The 26,919-nt window shown below is 37.8% G+C and overlaps 1 protein-coding gene across 8 annotated transcripts in view; it reads right to left on the bottom strand.

The window, feature by feature from the left end:
* Positions 1-18: 18 nt before the first annotated feature.
* Positions 19-26,919, bottom strand: part of DSE (dermatan sulfate epimerase) — a 61,911-nt gene continuing 35,010 nt past the window's right edge. For 6 of the 8 annotated variants that reach the window (XM_014566353.2, XM_032484746.1, XM_032484748.1 and 3 more), the window contains 4 exons: positions 10,870-11,123; positions 7,049-7,288; positions 4,766-4,973; positions 19-2,709 (listed from right to left, as the gene is read on the bottom strand). In XM_014566353.2, the coding sequence (XP_014421839.1) occupies positions 951-2,709; positions 4,766-4,973; positions 7,049-7,288; positions 10,870-11,123 (2,461 nt within the window). In that variant the 3' untranslated portion in view covers positions 19-950. Of the gene's footprint in view, positions 2,710-4,765; positions 4,974-7,048; positions 7,289-10,869; positions 11,124-26,919 lie in introns of those variants that run through there. The other 2 variants (XM_032484749.1, XM_032484750.1) reach the window with 2 other exon arrangements.

Here is a 26,919-nt window from a genome sequence, read left to right as displayed (position 1 = left end):
AAAGAAAGACACTATAGAAAAATTACAATTATGATGTTTATTTAGCAAAATAAACTTGAAGAAAGGTTTCTATTAAAAAAAAGTAAGAATCATATCCAGATTTTAGCTTCCACATCTTCTTTGGTATTGATATCAACATTCAGGATACAAAATATTTTATTTTGAAGTTAGTCATTGGGTCTACAACTGTTTTCCATAGAAGAAAAATAGAAAATTAAGTTACCTGTAATAGTCTTATTTATTGAAGAATGGTTGCATAAAAGTGGTCAATTATGTGTGTGCAGAAACCAGCATTATCAAGGAAATATTCATTCATAGATAAATGTTTTCTACTGGAAATATATCTTCAGTTTTTAATGATCTTCTGCCATCATTTTACTATGTTATCTGAATAGTAATCCAATATGCAGATGCTGTTATTCATTTAACTAATAAATGACTCTCCAAGGAAGCTGACACCACCATACCAGGACACATCAACGTTTATTTTCAACATGACTACACCATTAAAAAAATTTTTCCATATTTCTCAGAATTGTGTACCTCAGTCTTTCCATAAAATAGAATCTGGAGATTGCTAATAGCATTAAATTACTATTAATAAAATCCAATTCTACCTAAGTTTTATTTTTCTCTTAAGAAGTAATATTACTGAAAAACCAAACTTTTGTTTCTTCTAAGAGTAGTAGCATGCGGACTGCCAAGCTGGCCAAGCCAGACACTTCCAGAAGCATCAACAACCAAGCTCCTCTGATTGCCCTGATAAATTCTCTGCCTGTACCAACACTGATTTCTCCACGTCCTTGCTTTCTTGTGTAAAAATACTTTCCCCTTAATTTGTTAAAATGAATCTGAGGGAAAAAATCTGATAACAAACTGGGGTAATGATTTTTTTCTTTTTTGCATAGACTTGTGACCACAAAATGATCAAGCAAATTATAGCTTCAGTGCTAACACTGTGACTGGGAACAAGAAGAGTACAACCATAATAAAATACAGCTATCTATCAGAAGGACTGCGTAGAGACATCTTTGGCCATGTAGGCTCTGGGCCCTCTGGAAATAAGTCAGTTGCATTGCCAACATGACAAAGAAAATAGCAATGTTCAGAATCAGAAACAGTCTGGTATACGAAGCAGACAGTGCCGGGGCTCTGCTGCGAGTAGTTGTCACCATCCGAGCCTGTCCAAACCGGCCTTCCATCAAATCACCGTTTTTGTGTTTCTCATACGTCACATCTGCAAAATCTAAAAGGTCTTTCATTTCTTCATCTTCATCTATGGGCAGCTCCTTCTGTGCCAAAATCTGAGCTTTCTGTCGAATCTTTTTTTCATTGACTTCAATCTGTGCAAAAATATCAGGGACAGTATCCACAAATTTATAGCGTTTGCCAACCCTTCGGTTTTTCTTGGACTTGCTTTGCTGCTGCTGCTGCTGTGAGATGGCAAAAATCCTGTCGATGGCCTCCTCAGTCTGCCTCTTATCTGAAAACCTCAGTAGGCGCTCAGCAGTCTTCCTAAAGCTGGCTGTGTTCCGGACTCGGGACAGGATCTGCTTCTCCAGCAGCTGGAACACTGGCTTAAAACGCTGCAGGTTCTGGTCCACAAGAGCAGCATAGTCCTTCTCCTCAGGGATGATGGGGCTCTTGATGGCTGAACTCCGGTCAAACAGAATTTTATGATGGTCGGCAATGACCTGTGCAAAGGCAGACTGTCCTGTGGTCTCACCTGTCCACAGGTAAGTGGTGTAGGCGTGCTCACTGGTGGCTATGAACACATCCAGTTGTTGAGCGTCTCCGTGGATGCTGAAGCTCTGAACATCGACGGATGGCCCTATGAAGAGGTAAGCTGCCCTGGTGATGGGACTTCGGAGGTGCATGGTGACATTCACATAGTTGGTCCCGTTGTAGGGATAGCCCCGGGGGTACGTCACTGAAGCAAAGGTGCCTTTCTCACTGTAGCCGGTATCATCCATCCAGTACATTTTATAGAGGCCATCTCGCTGCCTGATGAAAGCCCCATGGACTCCATCTATCACTGTCTCCTCAAAAGGAAAATCCACATTGTGAAAGAAGCTTGCAGCTGTCTCCAGGGGGCTGTCCTCTCCCAGGTGTATCTGATCCACAAGAAGGAGAAGCTGCGGGTGCAGGAGGATCAGATTCCTCTCAACGTTCTTCAGATTGAGCTGGGGGTTGTAAGCTCCCACACCCTCTCCTCGGATGAAAACCACCCCATTTTTCTCCACTGCAGCAACCACTCTCCCCTGACAGCTAGCTGCCAGGTCATGCTTGTACTTAGACCACTTTGATGAGCAGTCTTCTGTGACCTGACCCTCCCAGGGAGAAAAGCAGCTCTTGGACACAGCTGGGGAAAACATCAAAACGTTGTTGAAAAAGGTGTACTTTGGCCCGTAGAGAGCCTCAGTAATGAAAGGCACACCATTGGGAGCAAAAGTAAATGAGTTTTGATCAGGATGTTCATGTCCTGCATTAAAGTTTCTCCAGCCTTTGATCCAGTCTTTGTATTTGTTTCTGTGGACAATGTCATATATTGCACGTCCTCCAAGTTTTCCCGACTTGAAGGAAAGGAAAGATCTATTGATTTCTGCAGGCAGTGCACTTCCGTAAGTCACAACACCCCAGTCTTCAAAATAATGCAATGTTGGAGTGCCAAAATCTGGAGGGGGAACAGACTTCAAGCTGGCATCATACCTGAAAGAATTCATTTTTAAAAATTAAATGGTTTTCTGATAGACGGAAAAGGAACACATCAGAGGCGTGATGCCACGTGGTAACGTGCCTGGAGGAGCCAACACACAAATACGACCCAGAGCACTGGCAGTGTAGTCTGTATCAGAGCCATTTCTGCAGACACCCCTGTATAATCAGCATGTGTAGTGGAACGCCCTTGGTGATGGGAGAGCAGTGGATCTTTGCAGCTGTGAAGGGTTTGAGCCCGAAATGACTGCTGCCGATAATCACTACATGGACTTTCCTCACTTCACAATTTCAGAGCTGCCACCCAAACGACTGGAGCTCATAGAATTAAGCACTTCATCCAAAACTCTAGGTGAAGGGCTCCTATTCCAGGAAACCCCCGTTAGGTTTTGGACTCTCAACAATCCTTGAATGGTAATGAAGTATTGTTCTACAAACAACAGATATTACAGAGAGTTTGGTAGAGTACTTCCCCCACCGCCTGAGAAATAAATTTGAATAGAGCTGAATTTCACATATTATATAAAAATTTCCTGCCAATGTTGCATCTAAGACTATAAACAGTGAAATTCAGGGAGTGATCTGGTACTAGAGGACTATGACTGTGCCCACCACTCTCTAGCCCAGATCCAAAGGTTTTGTTTTTATTCTGCAGATGATGCCATGGTTTTTTTTAAACAATAAATTTCTTATTTTATGATAAATGTTCAACATCAAAATAATACAATTATTAACATTAAACTTTCACAGTGATTAAGAACACAGGTTTTGGTTCAGAAAGGCTCCAAAAATACTAATGAAGATGACTGTTCACTTTGTTTGATTTGAGACAGGTTTATATGACTTGCTGCTCAAGGGAAGAAAGGCAGACCCGTATGAGCTTTCAGATACTTTTTCCCTAAAGTGATCAATCACCTATGGTACAGTTAATCTTATCAGTGTTCGATTTTGCACTGTTTTGTCTGTTGGTCTGGAGTCTCAGTTCCAAGATGTCAGAATTTGTGTCTCTACTTCAGTCTAGTATAATGTTAGCTTAATTACCATGATTTAACAAATCTGGATATTAGCTGTACTGGCCAACTGTCTTTCAGTTTTTGGTCTGTTTTCATATTCCTATAAAAGGAGATTCTGAACCAAGTTAGACTTAGCATTAATCTGACTCCTATAGTCAGCTTTATAGAACTCTCTTGGTTGTTTATTTATGGGTAAGCAATTGCTTCATACCCCTGAAAGGAGTCAGGAATGGTTACATATTAATATATGTAGTTCATCTGTGAAAATGGTTTTTTTAAATGCTGGTTAAACTGATAGTTACCCAGTTACCACTTAACTATTTTTTTTCCTCCTAATTGAATTTTTTAAAAAAAATGAAAATCAAACCACGGAAGCTTACTTTGGAGTTGAATGCAAATTTCAAGAGCTTGAAACAACATCAGGGATTAGTGATTAATCAGTTTCCTGTAATTTTTATTTTAATTTATTGGATGCCAACAATGTATTTGGCAGTACTTAAAAAAGGAGACCCTGGCTTCTCCTTCTAGGCTTAAAAGATTAAGGCAAAAAAATTACATGGTTCTTTTATTATCAAAGTGAAACTGTCAAATACTGTCAAACACTTTTAAATAGTTTTGAAATTCAGTAACAGCTTTGCTATTAGAAGATTATAATGCTCCATTTACCAAAACAAAACAAAATATTTTACTACCTTTTTGGGGGCATGATTATCAGAATAACCCAGTCAAAATTGTGTGGTTTCTCTTCATATGATTTCAAAAATGATGTAAATCAAAAGATACGTATCTGTGAAATAGTGTGAGCTTAGGACATCTCTAATAGAAGAAAATAAAAAATTGCTAACAGTAATTATATCTTAAATGGAAGGAAGTGTTTCAAACACTGAGATATGAACGGAATTGAAGCTGTGAGTACTTAGGTGGCATGGAGAAAGGGTTAGAAAGTACATTAGACTGGTTTTCTTTTTAAATGCAAAAAACTAGCACATTGTACCCCGGGTGCAATTTCTCTTTAAAGCCAGTACGACGTGTCGTACCAGAGAAATTCCGTGTGAAGAGTACACCAGCGCTGCCCTTTGGATGGTGTCCCTGGACCTTCCAGCACACGGTTCTTTCTGATCTGGTCAGCCAACCAGTTACCACTGCCGTTACGCATGACAAATTTGTCCAGGAACACTAATTGGCTTTCTGGACCATAAAACCAGTTGTAATTTGAGTCTGCAATAGCCACAGTTCTTTGAAACCCTGGGGAAAGAAGTTTGACAGAATTAAGATAAGTTTATAATCGCATACTTCCATGAAGGTCTAAACAATGATTTTTCAATCCTTGTTTCAAATTAAGACTCAATTGTGTATCTTGGAAGAAAACAACAAACAAAACCATCATGCCCGCACTCTACCCTAGACCAATTAATCAGAATCCTTCTAAAAGTCTTCCACAAAACCTTGTGTGCAAATTTGTACTTGTTACATGGCAACTTGTCATTGGTAATGAAAATAACTTTTAATGCTTTTGTATTCTGCCACCTTGCTAGTTTTCCAATGTCCACTTTATGTGCAATTATAATTGCATAGATACACGGGCTATCCATTCTCTTGTGCACAGTGAGCCCCTGAATCTGGAATGAGCACTAGCTTTCCCACCAACTCATCCCACATCCCAAGCCAAGATAATAACATAAGATGCTTCAATCTGGCATCCAATACAGCTGGAGCTATAAGGCGTATGTGAGAAACCGAGTATCTATAAGAAGAAAACTAAACACTTCCCAGAGAAGACCCTGCCAGTATGTACTGTTAGAAGCTGAAGAAAAGAGAGAAAATGCAAAGATCATACTGGAGTAGGCCAGAAAAACAAAAGCAGGTAAGACTGGATATGCTCCAGGCGTTCTTGAAAGAGAAGTACAGGAGAAAACTGTGGGTCAGACAGGAATAATTGTGACCAGAACAGCCATCATAGAGAAAAAAAAGAAATGCTGAGAACAGATTGATTTAACACAGAATCCCTTCTAAAAACGTTACCATGACTATATTTACATAAGTTACAGCTAATGATTTTGCTTCTACCAGTTTAGTAAATGCTCTTCCGAGCAAATCTTACTATAAAGTGTGATTTTCTGAATCGTCTACTAATCTGTGGGCTCCTTGAAAGCAAATAATGTTTTGCTACTCTTTGAATCCTATGCCTGCTGCATTGCCTGGCGCATACAGGTTCGATAAAGGCTGTTGAATTAATTGGCACAAATACATGAATTCTCCTCTTAGAGGTGATCATACTGACTTTTCCAGCTTAGGAAGTAGCCACATACAGCTCACAGCGGACACAAGCCCTGAAGTGGCCAGCTGTTAGGTCTCAGATCAAATTACAAAGCACTGAGACCTCTTTAAGGTTCCTTGCTTTAGATGGCCTTTGTTTACCAAGATGAACTAAAGGAAAAAGGCCTCTCCTGCATGTTTAAGAATAAGCAACAAAACAAAAGCGTTCTGAATTTAAACTAAATCTTAATATGGTTCTTCTGCTCTGCAGGATTTTTGGGGGGTTGGGGGAGATAACTAATCCAATAATAGAGATTCTATCCAATCCATGAGTTTACAACCAGAGCAAAATGATTTAAGTACTGGATTGTTTGCTGTATGTCTAGAATCATCATGTAAAAATTGTATTTCATTGGGGGAGGGCCCATCATGATGAAAATTAACCTCCTAAACTTTTTCTAACACCTTAGTCCTATTTAGAAATAAGGAGAGGAGTTAGAAATTAATTCTCTCTCTCTCTCTTTAAAGGCTAAGCTACACAGCAACAAAAAGCTAGAAGTTCCATAGAAATTCATTTTTTGATTCGTTTTCTATATTTTATACCATTTCTTTCAATAAAATATGTAAAGAAAATACTAAACCTCCAATTTAAATACGTAGGTGTAATCTTTCACTTTGAATCATGTCTGTATAGTTTGGAAGGAAAAATTAAAAACTAAAAAATAAAATAGGATTGGTTGGGAATCACACATGAAGGAAAATTAACATGTAATCATAAGTGTTTATGTTTTGTTTAGATTCATGAAAATGAGTTTGTATATGTACCCGTTTGTATACTTACAATAATAAAAGCACTACATTTGATCTATTATGAGCTAAGCTTTTATAATACCTAAGTTACAAATCCTCACATTAGCTCCCAAAATGTTTTTGACTATATATAATCCCTTTATTCCCAATATGGCTCAAATCCCACACTTCCCTTCTTCATCTAGCCCATCTTCATAATCAGAAAAAAAATTACAATAGTTTAATGTTTTCCCACTTCTGAGTCCTCACTGTACCTGGTAGGATGGTTCTATACATAAAAGCAAAGTGTTGTTTAAGCCATGGGTGGCCAAAGTGGTTGATGTCAAAGTGCCTCTGAACGAGAAACATATACTGGAAGAGTGATCTAGTGGTGTAGCTGCCATACGCAACTCCTTCATAGAGGGAGCCGTCTGTCACCTCTCGGAGCAAGACCAGAGACTTCTCCATGATGGTCAGAACTTGTTTGGTCCATAAGTAAGCTTCCTGAAGATACCCTGAAGAATAGAAACACATGGAAACAATGACTAAGGTCGTAACGAAGCATGAATAAAAATATGGCCAAAAAAACCCTCTGAGTTATCTGACTCGTTTATATTACAAATTGCATTTTGTAAACTTCTCACTTATCAGTGCTGTAAATAACATCCTGCTAATCCAGGTGTATGATGAGTCTGTGATTTAAGTTAAGAAGTTCCTGAATATAGGTCATTTATTCATTAAATAAAGATAAACCTTTAAATAAATATCAGTCATTTTATAATCATTAATGAACTGAAACCACATCACATCTAAGATTAAAAATTGTACATACTTTATGTTTGCAAGAAAAGATCTGTATATTGAGACTTTTAATCAATTTTCCTAAAAATACAATTTGAAAAGATTTTTGAAGTTTATAATTTTATAAAACATTAACCGTTATTTTACTTAGAATTTGTAATAAGCTGTAAATACTATAAATTAAATGGACAGTCATAGATTTGTTCTCTTATTAGAAGACAATATCTCATTCTTTATATACTTTTAGATTCCATAGGATCAGAAAAGGCAGCACAGTGGGGTGGAGAAACCATCAGAGTGACAATCTAGACGTGACAAAAATCAACTGAGAGCCCCAAATCTACCAAAAATGAGATACACAATTTTGTTCAAGCAATTCTTCAACCTACCACATTTTTCAATCTCCCCCACTGAAAATTAAAGGTCTAAATTTTTTATAAAATTCTTTTGACTCAGAAATGCTACCTTTCTGTAATTCTTGTGAGACCAGCATTTAGGCAGCAGTAATTCCTCACATTTCATAACATTTATAAATTTACACAGCACTGATCATAATCTTACTTAATCTTTTAACAACTCAATTATGCGTTATTGCTCCAAGATTACAGAAAGGTTGACTTGTCCAAGCCCTCTGGCACATGACTAAAAATGAACATAACTTTGATCTGAACTTAGGTCTTCAGATTTAAGGTTTGTTCTGTTTACTTGTATTTAAAACACACAGCCCCTAAGGGTAAAATTACGTTCACTGCCTCCTAATGTGAGTGGACTTTTGTTGTTTTACTCCCATAGGCATGTGTGTGATCATCAGCGCTGAACACTCTACCACGTCCTACCAGGAATGCTGGGCATGGGGGCTTCCAGAGGCCCAGGTACCCCCAGGTACCTCCCAGCCTAAATCCAAGGTCCCAGGCTAGGTAAGACCCAGCTCTCATCTCATGGGGGCAGCACCACTCTCAGGTTCAGCCGTGCAGAGGTCACTGCTAATTGTGCACTGGCTCCTTCTTCCACCCACTTCCGCACCTGACATGCCATGCATGGATAGTTTTCAATTTCCAGTCTCTAGCCATTAGGGTTTAAAGTCCCAATCATCTTTATCTTTTTCCTCTCTACATTCTCCATCCCCAACCAGACACCAATGGGGCATTTAAAATCAAGACTGCTAGTCAATGCCCCCCAAATAATCCATTACTTGGTTCTCCTTATTTTTTCCTTATAAAAACCCTATTCTGGAGAGATGAGGCAATGTCTACCTTTGTAAACTTCAAATCTGTCAATACAAGGTATCAATATTGTTGTTATTGACGCTATGCCTTGCATTTTTTCTTTCATCCATACACCTTGCCTGGAATGTCATTATTTTCACTTATCCATATCCTATCCATCTTTTAAAGTTCCATGAACCATCTGAAACCCACCTAAAGCACAATATTCTCTTGAATTCAAACTTAATACTCATTTGATATTTAACTGTAACTTCATGATACCCCTCATTTCATTCTCTGGTACTGTTAAAGTATTGTGCAATCATTCAAACATTTCACATCTGTCTTCTTTCCAACTGATTTGTAAACCACATACATGTGATCCTGTGGGCCCTGGGTACCAAGCCACAGACAGGCTTAGCGGAACAGAGGGAAAATTCTAATTCTCCCACTGTTGAGATTGCATGTGAGTCCAGCGGGAGCTACACCTGACTGAGCTACCTCAGTCAGTATCTACAAGGCTGTCCTGAAGAACAGGGAATTATTGAAACAGTGTGGCTGGGGTAGCTCCTAAAGTTTGAGTGAGTATGCCAAGAAAGCCGGGGCTGCAAGTCTGATCATTAACAGAGATGTGAGGGACCAGAGATTCCACTCCTTCTGTCCCATCCTCTTATAAATATATAATGGCTCTGGAGGAGTGGATCCCAGAGCAACCCACAACTTTCACCAGAAGATAAAGGGATGTGAAAACTCCTGGCAAAGAATACACATTTTGATCCAATCTGAGCCAGTATTTTAGGTGCCTGCTTTTTATCTGGAACAATTTTATTTACTGTGAAGAATGAAGAAATAAGCTCTATTCCTGCTAGTAATAAATTAAATTTTTTATTTGAAGAAATAAAACTGTACTAGACTAAAACCCAAGACCCCAGGCTGAGATTCAGCTCACTCTAGGCTTCTTTCCACCATTTCATGATGTTGTCTTTTCACAGGACTTTGGATTTACACATGGTTTGATGGTAGGTGTTCACGTGGCTTACATTTTGACTTTAAAATTTTTGTTTGTTTTATAAGAATGGGAGAAAAGGGAGATAGCATGAAAGCGCACCCTCTTAATCAAGCTTTCTTTAAGATACTATAAATTGAATTTCTATTCTGAGAGAGTCAAAATATAGTGGAAAGAGAATGAAATTAAGTTTGGCTAGAACTGGGTCCAAATTCCACCTACCTTTTATGGTTGATGTGAGAATTAAATGAAATGTGGACAAAGATTATCACATGTCATATGCTCAATTAACTTTAGTTTCTTTTCTTCTAAGATCTAAATAAAAGTGATGGCTGATGTGACAAGAGAAAAAGCTAGGCTTGGGTAAAATCTGATGCTGGATAACCTACAAAATGCTCACTGAATTCTTATAGGGAATATAATTAAGAGTTAAACCTTTTCAGATTTGCCAGTTACGAGCATATATTTAACATTCTAATAATTCACTTTTCTTAAACACAATCTTATTTAGTCATTTATAGACTTCCACAGGAGTTGTAATTAAGTCAGAATTACAAAAACAAAGAAAATGCATTATTAGCAATTACATAACACATTAAGGCAAAGCAGCTATAAGAGCCACAAAAGTCAATTCCAAATTTGACCTGCATGATCTAGATTGATTGTTTTAAAGTCTCTAGAGAAAAAAAAAATAGTGGTGTAATGATACACATCTGTACGTGAGGAAAATAATAAACCATCTATTCAGCTTTTTAAAACCCTATTTATCCAGGCAGGCTGCCTTCACTGTCAAAAATCTTTGGAAAAAGGAATATTCACCACTGATCTTATGTTGTAAGGATATGGCTTGGGACAGTGAAAAGCCATACTTAAATAACCTGCAGGCTAATATAACAAGCAGAAATGAGGAAGGAGATGCCTGTCACCTCTCCAAGAGGCGCCCTGGCTATTATTTCATCTTAGGGGCTCAGTTAGGCCCAAGTATGAACATGTACTTAGACTAGTTATATAAATGCTTTCCTTACAACATGGTAACGACAGCTGATGTCAGCTCGGGCATCCCCGCGGCTGTGTCCACACGTACCTTGATTCATCAGAACTAGGCTTCCTGTGAGCAAGGCCATGCAGTTGGTGGGCTGATGATTGTGCAGGTACTGAAATCCCCATCCTCTCCTGTATGAAGTTTCATACATGTATCCCGAGGCGTTGGCAATCACTTCAAGAAACTTCTCCTGCTGTGTCTTGCTCAGGTAATTGTACAAGAAGTCATAGGCAGTGGCAAAACCCACCAAGGAGTGAGCAAGTGGGACTTCATCCCAAGGAGCATCTTTCACCAACCTGTGAAGGGAAATAAGCCACACAAATGAGTGCCACAAGGCTCCCAGCCCTCATCACACTCTGTAAGGGTCTATTTCTCAGAACTAAAGGATACAATTGAAGGTATAGTCCAGGAGGTTGAATGACACAATAATAGATTTCCCTCCACATTAGACACAAGCATAAAGTCTGTCTAATGTGAAAATTACAGGGTTAATACTTTTCTCTCTCCAGCTTCTGGCAACATCAAGATGTAGAGAATTTTTACTTTTGATTTTTTTTAACTCTTGATGAGAGGTAGAAGAATATATTCAAAGAGGTCCAAAGCACATAACATGTAGTGGCAGAGCAAACTTCGCTGGAGTACCACCCACTAACCAGCACCCACCCTCCCGTTTCTAACTGCATTAGAGTTTTCAGTTCTGTCCTATGGCTGCTGTGCTAAAACAGTCACACAGGTATGAGCATCCCGTCTTACTTCCCACGGGTTGGTCAAGGTGAAGGTACTGTGCTGTGGCGCTCAGGACCTCTCAGTCTAGACAGACCCTCTTGGTCAACGCCATGATGAGGAGAGTGACTAAAATGCTGGTGTAAGCGAGAGAAAGGAGCTGATTCTAAATCAGAGTTCTGCATCTCATTCCTTCTCATAAAACAAACTGCACTTCCTCTAAGGTCCTCCAAATACTTTTCAAGGAAGTCTAAGTATTAATCATTCTCTAGGAAGCCAGATTTCTGCTTGCTTTGCTCTATTATTCTGCAAGTAGGTTAACAGTGTGTGGCCTGCATTAAACAGGAAGCTTAAAAAGGATCTTTCACAATCACAATTCTATAGAATTACCCTTAAAAACCCTCCATCTGTTCAGGATGTATTTAAGTAATCTCTAAAAGAGGGAAACAAATGAAGAGTGTGCTGTACTTGTGGGAGGTGGAAGAAAGCTCTCAACTAGGGATAAAACGAAAGCTTACCATTTCTATGCCAGGGCCTCTTTTAGCAAACTAGTGAAGCCTTAGCCTCCTTCTCAGTATGCTTTAAAATTCATAAGATATAACACATAGGGACATAAGCAAATATGTTACTTTAAAATATAACTATCAGCAGAGATTTTTAAAAATTGTGATATATGTGCTTCTTTATTAAAGCATTAAATAACAAGGTTTAACGGCAGGGACAGTAACTATGATAGTTTATAAGTAGTAATGAGCATAAACAATATTTTGAGATGTATACAATAACTGTAGGTAATGTGGAAATATCTGTGACAAAGTTACAGTTTCTCCTGATACTGTCGGCTACCTATATTCGTAATTTGGGAGAAATGCTAAAATTTCGGTTAGAGTTAGTGAAAATTAAGATGAAATACTTCCCCCATACAATCTCCACAGACCCCAGGTTAAGAATACTTAAGAGGGTTCTGAGACACTACCTCTTCTAGACTGTGTTCCTCCTTCAGGAGTTTATATTAAAGATCTGATATTCTCAGTGAGGCCTTCTCTTCTCACTCTGTCAGAATTTCAGCATCACCCTCCAACCTACAGTATCTCATTTGCCTTCCTCACTTTTTTGGCCTCTTAGCATTTATATATATATACACGTGTATGTATCCCCTACTAGAATTTAAGTTCTACAAGCGCAGGGTTGTCTTTTCTCCTCTATTGTATTCATTGTCGGATCCCATGATTAGGGAATCATACAACAGTGTCTGGCACACAGTAAACCCTCAAAAAATACTTTTGGAAAGAAAAAAAAATGAAGGAACAAGCATATAAAACTAGGCCACACGACTGACAATATGTGACCATTAGGAAATCAGGTATTTGGAAGACTCCTTTGGTATTTAGTAATTTAGTGTATGGTTAGCTGTGCTGGTGACACAACCTGGTACTAAAATGACTAAGGCTGATGAACTTCCTAACCAGTTGGTCGCAGACAAAGCCATCTTGCCAGGATTTGTTGAAAACAGACTGTGAGGAGTGTGAAGTCATTCCCTACTTCTAAGGGAAAAAACAGCTCACACTGCAAGCTCACGGCCAGGGAGTTAGACACACCATCCTCACTGACTTGTGATCGGTGAGCCAGACAGAGAATCCAAATCTTTTGTTTCCTGGCCCTGTCATTTACCATGTCACGATACATCTATAAAGGACATACACGTAGCCATGATAAAGCTGACATCAATGAACTGCTGCCATCCCCTGAGCCCTGAAATGTCTGATGCACCAATGAACTTACTTTTGTAGATAAAAGACACTTACTATAATTCTTGTCCTTTGGGAAATATTACTGTGCAAGTTGTTGAGAAAATTTCCAAGCTCCCACATATAGTTGCTTATTCCAAGCAGTTTCCAAGTCAGCAAAATACTAGGGCATTGATTTAAAAAAAAAAGTTCATGGTACCATCAGGTGCACCACTCTACCATTATGAAATCTGACCTGTAGCTACATTTCTAAGAAGTTACCTAAATCCTTTCCCAATACATTCTTAACCAGCTTCAGATACAGAGTAACTATGGATACAGAGTATCGTGGAAACCAAAGGAAAATTTGTTTCTGGCTCATGGATGGCAGCAAAGGAACTATCTTACTCAATGTGATCCTGACTAGTGGTTACTAAATCTACTTTTAAAAAAAGTACGCTTACTGATACATCATAAAAAAAGATACGGGTATTAATTTATGAATTTTATCTCAGCTTAAATATCTACATGTACACATTTACCAATCTTTTGAAGGGGAGCTAAAAGTCTTTTCTTTGACTATAGGTCTAGAGATCAGTGTCATTGTTCTTTCCGGCAAAGAACACACACATCATCACAATTCCAGCCTTGGTTTCTTTATAACATAGGAAGAAATTAAAGCTACCTGTTGAAGGAATGTAGAATCCTTCCAGACTTTTATGAGTTTCTTTCCTAAGCTTTTACTAATCTCATCCATGTCAAATTATGACAGCAATTTTTTACAGTAAGTCATTCCAAAGCATTTAAGTTGGCTTTGGAAACATTAACTCTTCTTTTTTTAAACTCACATTTATTCTATTTATATATTATTAAAATTGTGTGATTATAGATATTAGTGAAAGTGGCATAAACTGGTCTGAGAAAATATACAACTGATATTTACCAAGCACATAATTCTACCGGTGGGAACAGAAATGAATGGCTATCGTAGAGGGCGGCTCACAGCCTTATGCTCAGCATTCTCTTGAGTTGCTGCCAGGTACACAGGGAATGAAGGTTAATTTCATTGGCAAGTCAGTTAAGAGGTGGTTAGTTAAGAAGATTAAATAAGTTAAGAGAAGGTTTGTTAGGAAAATTTTTACCATATTCCTCCTCTTATAAGCTATACTTTCTCCCCTTAGAGGGCTTTCTTAAAATAAGGTTCTTGAATCCCTGGGGTCTCTGAGACTCTTTTAGGGGATCCAAGGGTAAAAAGTATTTCATAATAATATATAGTTGTTATATGTTGATATTTGCACTGGTATGCAAAAGCACTAATGGGTTAAAAATGCTGGCACCTTAGCAAGAATCCTGGCAGGGGCAATGAACTGCTCTAGTAATCCTTGTATGACTCTGCTTATGACCGTGCGCTCAAAGTTAAAAAAAAAAAGCCAGTTTCACTCAAGAATATCCTTGATAAAGTGGTAAAAATGGTTAATTTTATAAAATCTCAAACTTTTTAGTACACATCTTTTTAATATTTTGTCTGATGAAATGGGAAGTTTGTAAAAAGCATTATGGGTAACAAAGTGAGTAAGTAATGAGGAAAAGAAATTGTGCATTGAGTTGAGAGCTAAACTAGCTTCTTTTTTTCATGAAACATCATTTTTACGTGAGAGAATAACCAACTGACAAATTACAGTTTTTTAGCCTTGGGTATTTAAGTGGAAGTTTTCTTGAAACAAGGAACAAGGAAGCCTGCCAGTTCAAGGAAAACTGAAAGCCTTTGTTAAAACAAAAAAACTTGAGCTTTCAAGTGAAAAAAAGAATTTTGGAAAACTTGTACCACTACCATGAGCTTAAAAGCTTACCAATTCTTAAAGAATTTTCTGATGAGGTCAGTTATAACAAATTTGATTTATTTTGCATTGTATATCTAAATGTGTCAACATTTGGAAAAGGGGAATAACTCAGCAGATAAACATTCAGAATAAAAACGGCATGATAGTGCAAAACCATGCATAGATAAAAGATCCACTATAAGTGGAAAACATGCCAAAGGATATTTTTTACCAATTAAAAGATATGAGGAGTTCATTAACATGGGTTCGGATCCCACAGTGAAACTAACTTTTATGATTCAGATTCCACATAAAGTTAACATTTATGAAACTGTGACTTGTCAAGTTCTAGTACAGTATCAAAGAAGACTATCCACAATTATCTGAAAAGACTCTTACAATACTCCACCCTCTTCTGTCATATGTGTGTGTGAAGCTGGACTGTCTTCATATATTTCAGCCTAAACACTATATTGCAACAGACTGAACACAGAAGCAAATATGCAAGATTTGCAAAAATGTAAAACAATGACCTCCTTCACACTAAATGCTTTGTCTTCAAAAATCTAACTTTTAGTTTTTTTGCTAAAATTATGTTAACTATGTTAATATGGAACGGATTTTTTTAATGATCAAATAACCATTTCTCAAATTTCTTAGATGTAATTTCTAGTATGGTAAATTCCAATAGGTATAGCCCACATAAACAAAGCCCTTTGATTTCGATGTCCTCATTAATTTTTAAGAGTGTAAAGAGTTCTGAGTCCAAAAAGTATAAAATCTACTGCCTAGAATATTTCTAAAGGTGAACTTATGTGAAACAGCATGATGTGCACACAAAACCAAACGATTAATTGCCTGGGCTGGGGTGCAGGGTGTTGGTGGGGAAAAGCATAGGATTCATCATGATGTGCATAAAAGGCATATCATAAAAAATCTTTCCAAAATTTAGTAGCTTCATTAATACAAATGTTACAACAATTTGACATGAATAGACTGCTTCCATCATCATAAATGCTTCTGAACTATTATGTACAAAGTACAACAGCAGACAATCTAAGGAATCTATTACTTAAAATTTAACAGCTTACTTGATGAAACAATTATTTTAAAAAGTCTACTGACAATGTTAGCATCTAGTTTTCTGTGCATAGATTTGAGTTTAAAATGATTATATAATTACATTAAAATTTTTCCATATAGTTTTAGTAGATACATAGTCTGTAGAAAATTATTATCTGTGAAAAGATTAATATTTAGTATTACAAGGTTCACAGGCTACTCTATGTATAATATTGTTTATGTTCTTATATTTAATTTACCACAAATATTGTTAAAATAAGTACTTGGAATAACAGAAGTTCTGTATTTAACATCTAAGAGGTGTCAAGAGATCGCTGATATTTACTTAAATGAATCAACAGAATATAAAAAATAAATACTAGAAACAATGGCACAACTCATAACTTCCTTTATAATGTTATTATGGTTGTTATTCCTGTTCTTAAGCACTTTTTACAGCTTAACAGTTTTAAACCAGGGTTTTCCACATTATGTAACTATGTTTTGAAGGTCATGATTTGATCCATGGTATAGCTAAGTCTATGTGTTTTCAAAAGTATGTTTAAATGAGGCTCTACTGTTTGCTAAAGCTTTCCAAAAAGCAGAATCTCAAAACAATCCTTCTTTTTCTCATTTTGAGATAACATATAGTTTCATAACCCTATAAAAGATTTACTTAGTAAATTCATAAAGTAGGAGATTCAGTTTAAAAACCTGGTTTATTTTAGACACTAGATACCTGTGTAAATATACGTTTAAAAGAAAATGAAATAAGCTTTTAAGGAATTAAGAATTGAAATGTGGAACACAGCGATGAACGCTTCAGAAACCCCCAAGTATAACTCGACAGGGTAGAGCGGCCCCAACCTCACATCCGCCAGCTCCACGGCAGCTGTGTCTACGGCACACGAGCTACATCTCTGCCTACAGCGTGTACTCGGTCACACCACCGAAATATGCCAAAATAAGATCAATTCTATTTTTAAAATGTAAATCAGTCTGTTCATTCTAAACAGTGTCCTGAAGACAGTAAATCTGATAGACAGTCATTCAGTGCTCAGCCAGAGGCCTTTGTGTGCTTGGAAAAAACCTCGGAGAAGTTGGGAGAGTCAAGTATTACCACCGCTTTTAAAAACATGATTAACGGCAGTTGTGATTCATCTTTTTTCCCTCTAGTAAGTTAAACATGAAAACTAACCATGAATGTTAAATGTCAGTAATATGTTACATTTTGTAAGTAATTCCTATAACTTTAGCCAAAGGAAGCGGATTTCTAACCCATGTGGCCTCGCTGGTGAAGTACAGCAGGACCTTGACAGTGATTTGCCAAGAAGAGCATAGTAAGCCTGGAACAGAGAGAGACTTGATCTGGGGGCCCGAGAGTGGGTAGCGAGCTATCCAAGGGGCACATTCAACTGAACTCTGGCCTGGCTTGGAGTCCATATTCCAAGTGTTTGATCAGGTAGCTAAAGAGGGGCATTTTCATCATCAAGTATAAACTATTCATAGTCGGGAGGAAAAAGAGAAGTTGTACTTCATGTTAATTAAGCACATAGTGTGTGCCAAGCCTTTTACGTACTTCATTTAATCTTCAAAAATCACACTAAGTATTACATTCCCATTTTATAGACTGTAAAAGTGCTATTTGGATAGGGAAATTACTCGTTCAAGATCACACAGTTAAATGGTGGAGCCAAAAATGGAATCAGGATTATCTGAATCTAGAATTGTTTTTACTTCTTCCTCGTGAGAGAAAGCACTGCGCTTTCAAAGAAAGTCACCAAGTTTGCAATAAGAACCCATCTAGAAGTGCTAGAGACAGCGGACCTACCAAGAGCGAGGAGGAAGGGCACTGATGCTGAAATGCCACTCAGAGGTCCAAAGCCCCGCCGTGTTCCTGACACCAAGACAGAAACAGGCTGAGATGTGGGAAAAGAAGCAGACGTGAGAGGAGAGAACACGATACTGTGCTCGTACGGTAGCTCAGGGCGCACCGAAGGAACATGTGATGCAATCATGGAGCATTCCTGAAACAACTGTTCCTCTCCCCACAGACCTCTGGGGAGCCTGGGGTTCCTAGCGTCCTGCTCCAGGGACAGCTGGTCCAGGGCCTGGTGGGCCTGAACCTGCCTGCTGCGAACCTTCAGCCGCTTACACTAGCCAGGCTAGAGACACAGAAACAGACAATGAGCTTTTCTTTCCGAACATCTACTTTGCTCCCTACTAGACTACAATTGCTAAGAAGGATAACAGAATGATAGAATGGGAATGAATCTTATATCAAGACATCTTCAGGGAAAATAACCTATCAACCCTGAAATGCAACAGACCATTTTCTTCCACAGTTTATATTTCTATAGTCATTAAATCACTAGATTTAATGGAGCACTAAATTTCATCTTAAAGCTATGGATTCAATATTCCAAATATTAAATTCTAAAATACAAAAATTTAGGTCAGTTTGGCCCCACTCAAGCAGAATACTGAGGAGTAATTTATGCAAAAGCAGAAACTAAAAAGAATATTCTTTTTTTTACTTAAAAGAGTATTCTACAAGCTTCATAGAGAAAATGAATTAGTCTGAATGTCAAATATACCAAGCTAATGTGAATAAAATGTATAGTGTTGTTAAATGGGAAAAGACAATTATTCCAATGTTTAATTCACTGACACAAAGTCCTTTTATCTAAATATCCAAATATGCCATCCAAGCATAATCTATTTAAATGGAATCAAACAGCATTCATAACTGTAATCCCTTTGTGCTGACCAAGTGTGCTTTGGGCTAATGTCCAGCCTGAAAAAGGTAAGAGGGAGAAACACAGTAAGTAAGATGATTCAAATTTGATAACAAGACCTCTGATTTATTAGAATGGCAGGGCTCAAAGGACTAGAGTTTAAAACAGGCTTACCTATCAAATTCTAGTAACAAATTATGAAAGAATTTTATAATGGAGAAATTCTGAAACCTGGAATACTGAAAGCTTGGTATTATATGTGTTTAACATGCTTTACATTTATATGAAAAAAGTAAAATATGTTTCAAAAAGTTAACTGAACAACTTATTGATGTCATCACTTCAGTCAATGATTATGCAAGCATCCAGTGATCATGTGAGAAATAATGCTTAGAAACAGTCAATTTGATTGTAAGAAAAAAATTAAACATGTAAGAAGAGCCAGGGAAGTCAATGAAAAGAACAACAATGGAGGATGGCTAGCTCTGCCAGAGAAGAAAACACACTATAAAACTTCACTAATCAAAACAGAGTGGTCTTGACATATGAACAGACAAGCGTACCAATGGAGTCAAACAGAAAATTCAGAAATTGGTGCAAAATATATGGAAACTTAGTATGTGATAAAACTTTAACAAGTTACACTGGAACAACTAGACAGTCATCCAAGGAAAAAAAAAGGATAAAATTGCATCCAAACCTCACATGATACAGGAAAAATAAACTCTAAATGAATTAGGTATCTAAATGTCAAGTATGAAATTACACACTCTTAAAGAAAACATGTATGAATTCCTTTATGACCTGGAGAAGGGAAAGCCTTTCTAACTATGATTCAAAAATGAGAAGCAATAGAAGAAAAGATTGATCATTTTGGCCATATAAAATGTAATTTATTTTTTTTTTCTTGCATAGGGAAAAAAATGCCACAAGCAAACACAAATAGCAAACTGGGAGAAAATATTTGTAATACATATCTTGAATATAGTTAGACTTATCCTAACATACAAAAGGTTCACAAAAAATTTTTAAAAGATCAAAATCTCATTGGAAAAACAAGCAAACAACAAACAAGACAGTTAACCAAAAAAGAAAGGCAAACACCTCCCATTCAAAATTCTCAACTCCATTTATTATAAAAGAAATTTAAATTAAATCTACAACTAACATAACATCCAGATTGGTAAAAATCTCAGATATGACAAACACTAGTAAAAGCCGTGGAGGAACAGGCACACTCTTAAAATGTTGTTAGAGGTGCAGAGTAGTACAAATCCTATGGGGTAGAGTTTAGCAACATTTAACAAAGTTTATAAACATTATATATTTCGACCCAGTAATATCACTTATAGCAATCTACCCTAAAGACATAACCTCTACAAATGCAAAACCATATATGCGTAAGGTTATCTATCATGGCATTATCTGTACTATGATTCTGACACAGTACATTGTGAACTATGTAAATATTTCAAATATTTAAAATTAAATATAAGTCAGAAATAAATACTGTAATGAAATGATATGTTTGGGATTTGATTCAATATAAAAATGAACAAATAGGAGACTATGTTCCAAACAAAAGAACAAGAAACCAATCTTAATGAAATGGAGATGAATGATTTACCTGATAGAGTTCAAAATAACAGTCGTAAAGATGCTCATCAAAATCAAAAGAGCAATGCATGAACAAAGTAAGCATTTCAACAAAGAGACAAAAAATATTAAAAAGTACCAAGCATTACACTGTCACAGCATTGAAGAATTCAACAACAGAACTGAATTCAATAGAGCGATTCAATAGCAGATTAGAAAAATAGGAAGCAGGAAGACAAGTTCAATAGAAGGGCTGAAGGAAAGTTGAAGAAATCTCAAGAAGGCAGAGAAATGAGACAATGAAACAGAAAACAGGGGAGGAAAGAAAAGAATATTAGAGAATTGGTCCAAGAGGCTGAACATCTGAATACAAAGAGAACCAAAAAAGAAAACAAAGAAAAACAAAGGGGAAGAAATCAAATACGTCTAGAAAAGTTCCTAGAACTACAGGGTTGGGTTTCCAGGCTGAAAGAGTCCATCAGGTGCACAGAACATGGATGAAAACAGATCCATCCCAAACCAAGACACACTGTACTGCAATTTTATTCAAAGCATCAAGAATCAGAATGGAATCAGACATCTCATCATCGCAGAAGCCAGAAGACAATAGAACAATGCCTCCAAAACTCGGAGAGACAATTTCCATCCCCACCCAAACTACCATTTAAACACGAGAGCCAAATGTACACATGCAGACGTCCAAGGTTTCAACATTTACCTCTTGTGAATACTTCCTCTGGAAACCAGGGGAGAGTTTCTCCACTCAAATTAGGATACACTCCGAAAAAGAACAACAACATGAGACTCATAGCACAGGGGATCCAACACAAGAGGGAAAAGGAGAATAAGTCATCATCAAAATAGCAGATCTAGATCATAGCCACTCAAAGGCTCTAACAGTTACTTCATCAAGAAGATGAACTGTTAAGAATGTCTTATTAAAAATATCTTGTTTGAATAGATTAAGAGATTGACATAACTGAGTGAGAGTCTAGTTGGTAATCAGTGCTAAATGTATAGGACACTAAGCAAATAAAACAAGAAGGCTGCTATTAATACTAGAGAAAACGAAAGGCTACACACAAATTGAAAAGTAATCATAGTACACGATATGGCTTAGTTGTCAATAGTTTTTGCCTCATTAAAATATGCAAACACAATATCCATCCAATTAAAATCACAATACATATTGGAAGGATGGAGGGACAAGAAGTGTGCATGTGTTGGTGGTACACAGTACGTGTAAGAGGCAGATGAGTGACGCATCTCCAGGGAACACCAAGAGTTGCGTACAACCACCTGAAGCTAGGAGAGTGGAATGAGACAGTTTCTCTTCCGAGGCTCCAGGAGGACCCAACCCTGCTGACACCTTGATTTCAGACTTCTAGGCTCCAGAACTGTGAGAGAATCAACTGCTATTTGTTTTAAGCCACCTAGTCTGTGGTATTTTGTCACAACTGCTCTAGCAAAAATCACCGACCTTAAAGAATCGGACTTGCCATCCCTGCCACCAGGCATTCAAAATCTTCTGAATTTTGTGGTGACTCCACATGTGGCCTGAACATGTGGTGACTCCAATTTATTTTAGAGCAATCTCTTAATAGTAGCTGACACCACAACATGCAAAAGGGCAAAGAACTACCTGTGATATAAAGTTTAAAAAGTGAGGGACACTTTAACAATGGCAAAAACTGTACTCAAATTGCTAAATCTTGCTGCCCTGACGGTAGAAAAATATCCAAACCAAAACCAGGCTGACCTTAAGGGCCTAGGATACACGAAACAATATTTTCCTTTCTATTATGGTTTCCTCAGAAAGGTTAGTATTTATCCAATACTATCCAAGATTCCCACTTTTTAATGCTTTATCAGAATTTTTCTCTTTTACAATATGCTTTCTGCTGAAGTGGCCTTTTTAAAACAGTGAAAGAACTGTGGGTGATTTTATTCTGGGTGCCAACTGGAAATAATGCACTGCAGAATTTATTCCACTTGGCCCTGGAAACCTGAAATGTAATCATTAATCACAGACTTGCACTGTTTCCTAATGAAAAAAAGATGCTTCCTGATGTATTTTAGGAACAAGTTCTCTAAGCACTAGAATTATGGAATAAAGAAGCCACCTCAAAGAGCGAAGCAGTCCCCTCGCTGGAGATATTCAAGAACAGGAATATAGAGAAGGGATTCTCGGAGAAGGAATCATGCGTTTATCAGAATGTTAGGCAGAGATCACAAGCTATTAACAGATTGTGGAATTAATATAATGGGTTATGATCAGCACATTTTTAGTGGAATTTAACAGCATGGAATAGAATAGAAAGTAGCAGAGTGCAAAGCATGACCTGAATGCAAGGGCTGATTTGTGCAGTTTCTACTCATATATTTCATATGTAGAGTTAAAATTATGTGTATATTGGGTTGTTATGTAAACTTCGTTTCTTACTGTGGGTCACAGTCAAAAAAGGCTTGAAAGCCACTGTCTTAGAGGGTAAATGTGACACCAAACAAGTAGGCAGAGAGGACCCAGTCCCAGAGCCTGCTTCTGTGCGTGGAGCTCGGTTGAGACCTGGGGTGCCCAGAGCACTTTCCATCTAGCAGAGGGTCTGGAGCCAGATATCAGGGGAAATCCATTGTGAGATCATCAGGAAGGAATCCAGACCCCCAGAGAAATTCAGCACGTTCAAAGAGGGCAGGATATGGTGTATGACGGAGGCAGATGTAAATCACCAAGTGGGTCTACACAGCCGATTCACGAATGAAAAATAATTTATCATTGTAGAAAGACAAGAACATATTTCCCATCCCCCAAAACACTGTTTAGCTTTGAAGCCATTTATTTTCAAGAGAGACAATGAAATAATGCTTGTGAACAGCACCTTGTACCAATGATGTTTATTTTACTTCATGTCGTGGGGACATGTACCTCTTAAAAAGTAATTTGGCAATAAAGTGGAAAAAGTCAGTTTAGAATTATTCTTTGTGAGTCATTAAAAAAAATTGGAGGATGTACTATGCTATAAAACAGAATTAATGAATAAATTTAGATTAAATTATGAGCCAAATTTGTAAGCTATCCTCAACATGCCATGGGCATTAAACACTTCCCAAAGTTTTAGATCTAAGTTATCTGTAATATTGAGAATAAAAGTTGATCCTACCCTAAAGGCTGAATGTAATCACATCTTCTCTAACCAAATGACAGGCTATGGTAGAAAAGCAAAGAGCAAAAGATTCAAACTGGCTTCAGTAATACCTTAAAACTTTTCCCATGTCAATAGGTTCTCCAAAGTTGATAAGATAGTAAACTCCATATGGTTTTTCAACATTATCGCCAAAAGGATAGTGAAAGAAGATATTAAAGTTAATATAAAACATTAGCAATATGTGTGGATTTAGTCTTATCTCTCCCTTTCCTTCGATTTTTTTCTTGGAATAGTGAATTCATTGTAAATGAATCACAGAAATGAACTAAAAATTGCTCATTAAATTGTTACAAGCCCAAATCGCCATCCATGTCTCATCAAAAATCTTTTTTTCTTTCTTTTTTTTTAATTTTAGGAGAAACAGCACGATTCATTCAAGCTAATGCTTTCCTCCTGGAGCACTGCCTGCACGATGTTCCACTTTGGCTTCACATCCAGAAAGTGATTTGAGGACACCCACGTGGCTGTAATGTTCAATTAGCACCCTATCTTCTCATTCTTGTTGTTCTCATTCATTGATTTATTGTGGTAAGCCTATTTTAATTAAATCTGACCTTCTTTGAACTTTTCTTCCACTTCTTCCTATCATCAACAGAAATTATTTATGTTATATTTGAAAGCATGTTTTATATTGAATAAAGTCTCTTTTTTTTCCCTCTGGTGACAACATTTTTTTTTTAAGTCACAATACACTATAGGCAAACAGGAGGTAGCTAAAAATAATGCTTGAGAGATGGGGACTCAACATCTCCAACTGGGTACACAGGCACTTCAAATTCAGGAGATTCAAAACCAGACCCTTTAATAGTACTCCCCAACAGTTCCAAGTGTTCGATCTCACTGAAAGGTCCCACCATCGTCTCAGCAACCCACAGAGAAAGTTCTTTGTCCTCTTTGTCCTCAAATGTAATCGTCAAGTCTTATACCTGCTAATTCTTAAAACCTTCTGGAACCCATCATTTCTTTACATTCTCAGAGCCCCTATTCCAGGCTCTCATCTGGATAAACACAGAAGGCCTAACTGGTCTTCCTGGTTTGACCTCTGCAATCTCCTCTCCACATGTGATCAGAGATTCTCCTAAAATACACATCTGTCACATGGAGAAACCAGCAGCCACTTTATGTCTCCTGAGGAGAGAACAGCCACCACCTATGCTTGTGTCAAAGTGATCAAAACAGAGTTGGATCTGGCCTCGGCATCCAGCTGTCGGTTTGTAGGAAATACCAAGGGTGGAGGAACTCACTGAGCTGCATCCAGAGCCTGCAATCAGCAACATCCAGACGGTGGGAAGCTGAGCAGGTCAAAGGGCCCAGGTTCTTCCATCGATAAAGTGTAACAAAAATAAAGGGATGGAGGGGAAACTGCAGATAAAAGACTTAAAAGATATTTAAAAAATGAGCAAGACTAAACTTGTGCCTAGGGATGCACACTTGAGTGAACTATAAAGAAACACAGGGACATGACTGATGACCCTAGAAGTCAGGGAAATCTTTGTGGAAACAGAGGGAGCTGTGATTTGGATGTGGCCCACGAAGGGCTTCCTGGGGTGGCTGGCAAAGTTCTATTTCTGGATCTGTGCTCTGGTTACCAGGGCATTTGCTTTAAAATATTTTACTAAGCCACACATTTGTTCATATGATGTTCTACTTTTATTTTACAATGAAAAAGTTAAACACACACACACACACACACACACACACACACACACACAAATCTGACGCTGCTGCCCTGTTAAGACCCTTCAATGGCTTCCCAGTGCTCGGAAGAAAAGTCCAAGGTCCTTCACCTGGTGGGCGAGGCCTTGCAGCACGTGGTTCTCTACTCAAAGCCTCGATGCTTGCTAGTCTCCTTCCTATGTTGCATTTTCAGTTCCTCAAAAGCATTCTGCTTCCTTATGTCACTGGCCTCTGAACATCAGTTACTTCGCTCGGAACAATCAAATAACGTTCTCTTGTCTCTTCACTTGGCTGATTCTTGTTTGTCCTTTAGGCCCCAAAAGAAAAGCATTCCCGATGCTCCAGTGTTGGGCAAAGTACTCCTCTGTCTTCCCATACACATCGCATTTTCTTAATCACTTCATTTATCATCTGCATTAATACTATCAATTCACATTTTCCATAGGTCAACAACTCTAGGCAAGATGTATAACTTGCCCTCAAATTTTTATTTCCCAATATCTAACACAATGCCTAGAACAGAAGTACGCAATAAACTTACATAAAAGGATTGCGTGCATACATTTATTTATAAATGAAAATTGCCTTTATTGGCATCAGTGTATAAGAACACAAAATAAAAGCAAAGTAACAGTTAAAGATAACAGCTAACACCGTATGCCAGTTACTGTTTCATTAACTCATTTTATCCTCTAAGTATACTATGAGGTAAGTATTATATTATCACCAATTAATTTACAGATGAGGAAACTGAGTCACTGAGAAGCCAAGTAACATGCTCCAGGTCATACAGCTCACAAATGCGATGAGAACACAAGCAGTCTGGCTCCCTAGTCCTTGATCTTAATTCCAATAAAGCATCACCTCCCTCTGCCTAACGTCACTACCATTCATTTCAAAGACTGAAGCAAGTGGCCTTAAATAATGGATAAAAACAAAATTCTATTGGGTCTATCTGATAGGGAGCAGTCATGGACATTGCACACAAGTTAAGATGATGGACACCGAAATTCAAGGGATTACAGAGGAGAGAATCCCGGGTGCAGAAGGTGCGCTTCCAAGAGCAGGTGATCTGAGATTCTCCGGTGAACTACGCACAGAGATGTCAAACTCTGACCTATTTCCTACCAGCTTCCAAAGGGGCCAAAGGTCTACTACCTGTGTGATTACAGGCTGACAACAGGCAGGTCTTCAGAGTGAAAGTGAGGTCAGGCAAATATGAGCATCCAAGTGCACAAGGCACCAAATCAGATTCAAAGTTGATACAGATCTGGGGCTTCCACTCCTGGTAAGCTTAGTCCACCAGTCAACATAAGGTAGTTCACTCATTAGTGTAACTCATGAGTGTCTTCGTGGCCGGCATATTTGCCTCTCAGGACACAAAAGTAAAACATGATGCTGCTGCTACTGTCAATAGGCTTATGTACCAGTGGGGGAGGCAAACAAATAAGCCAAGAATCACAGTGCAGGCACAACATCCTGTCAGAGTTTTGTGTGGGTTCCCTGGCACATCAGAATCACACTGGCCAGGGTAGGGATAGAAGCT

The sequence above is a fragment of the Camelus ferus genome, chromosome 8 (genome assembly GCF_009834535.1).
Source record: "Camelus ferus isolate YT-003-E chromosome 8, BCGSAC_Cfer_1.0, whole genome shotgun sequence".
Taxonomy (NCBI): Eukaryota; Metazoa; Chordata; class Mammalia; order Artiodactyla; family Camelidae; genus Camelus; species Camelus ferus.
Note: the sequence above shows the minus strand (reverse complement) of the source record. Positions and strands in the feature narration are given on the sequence as shown.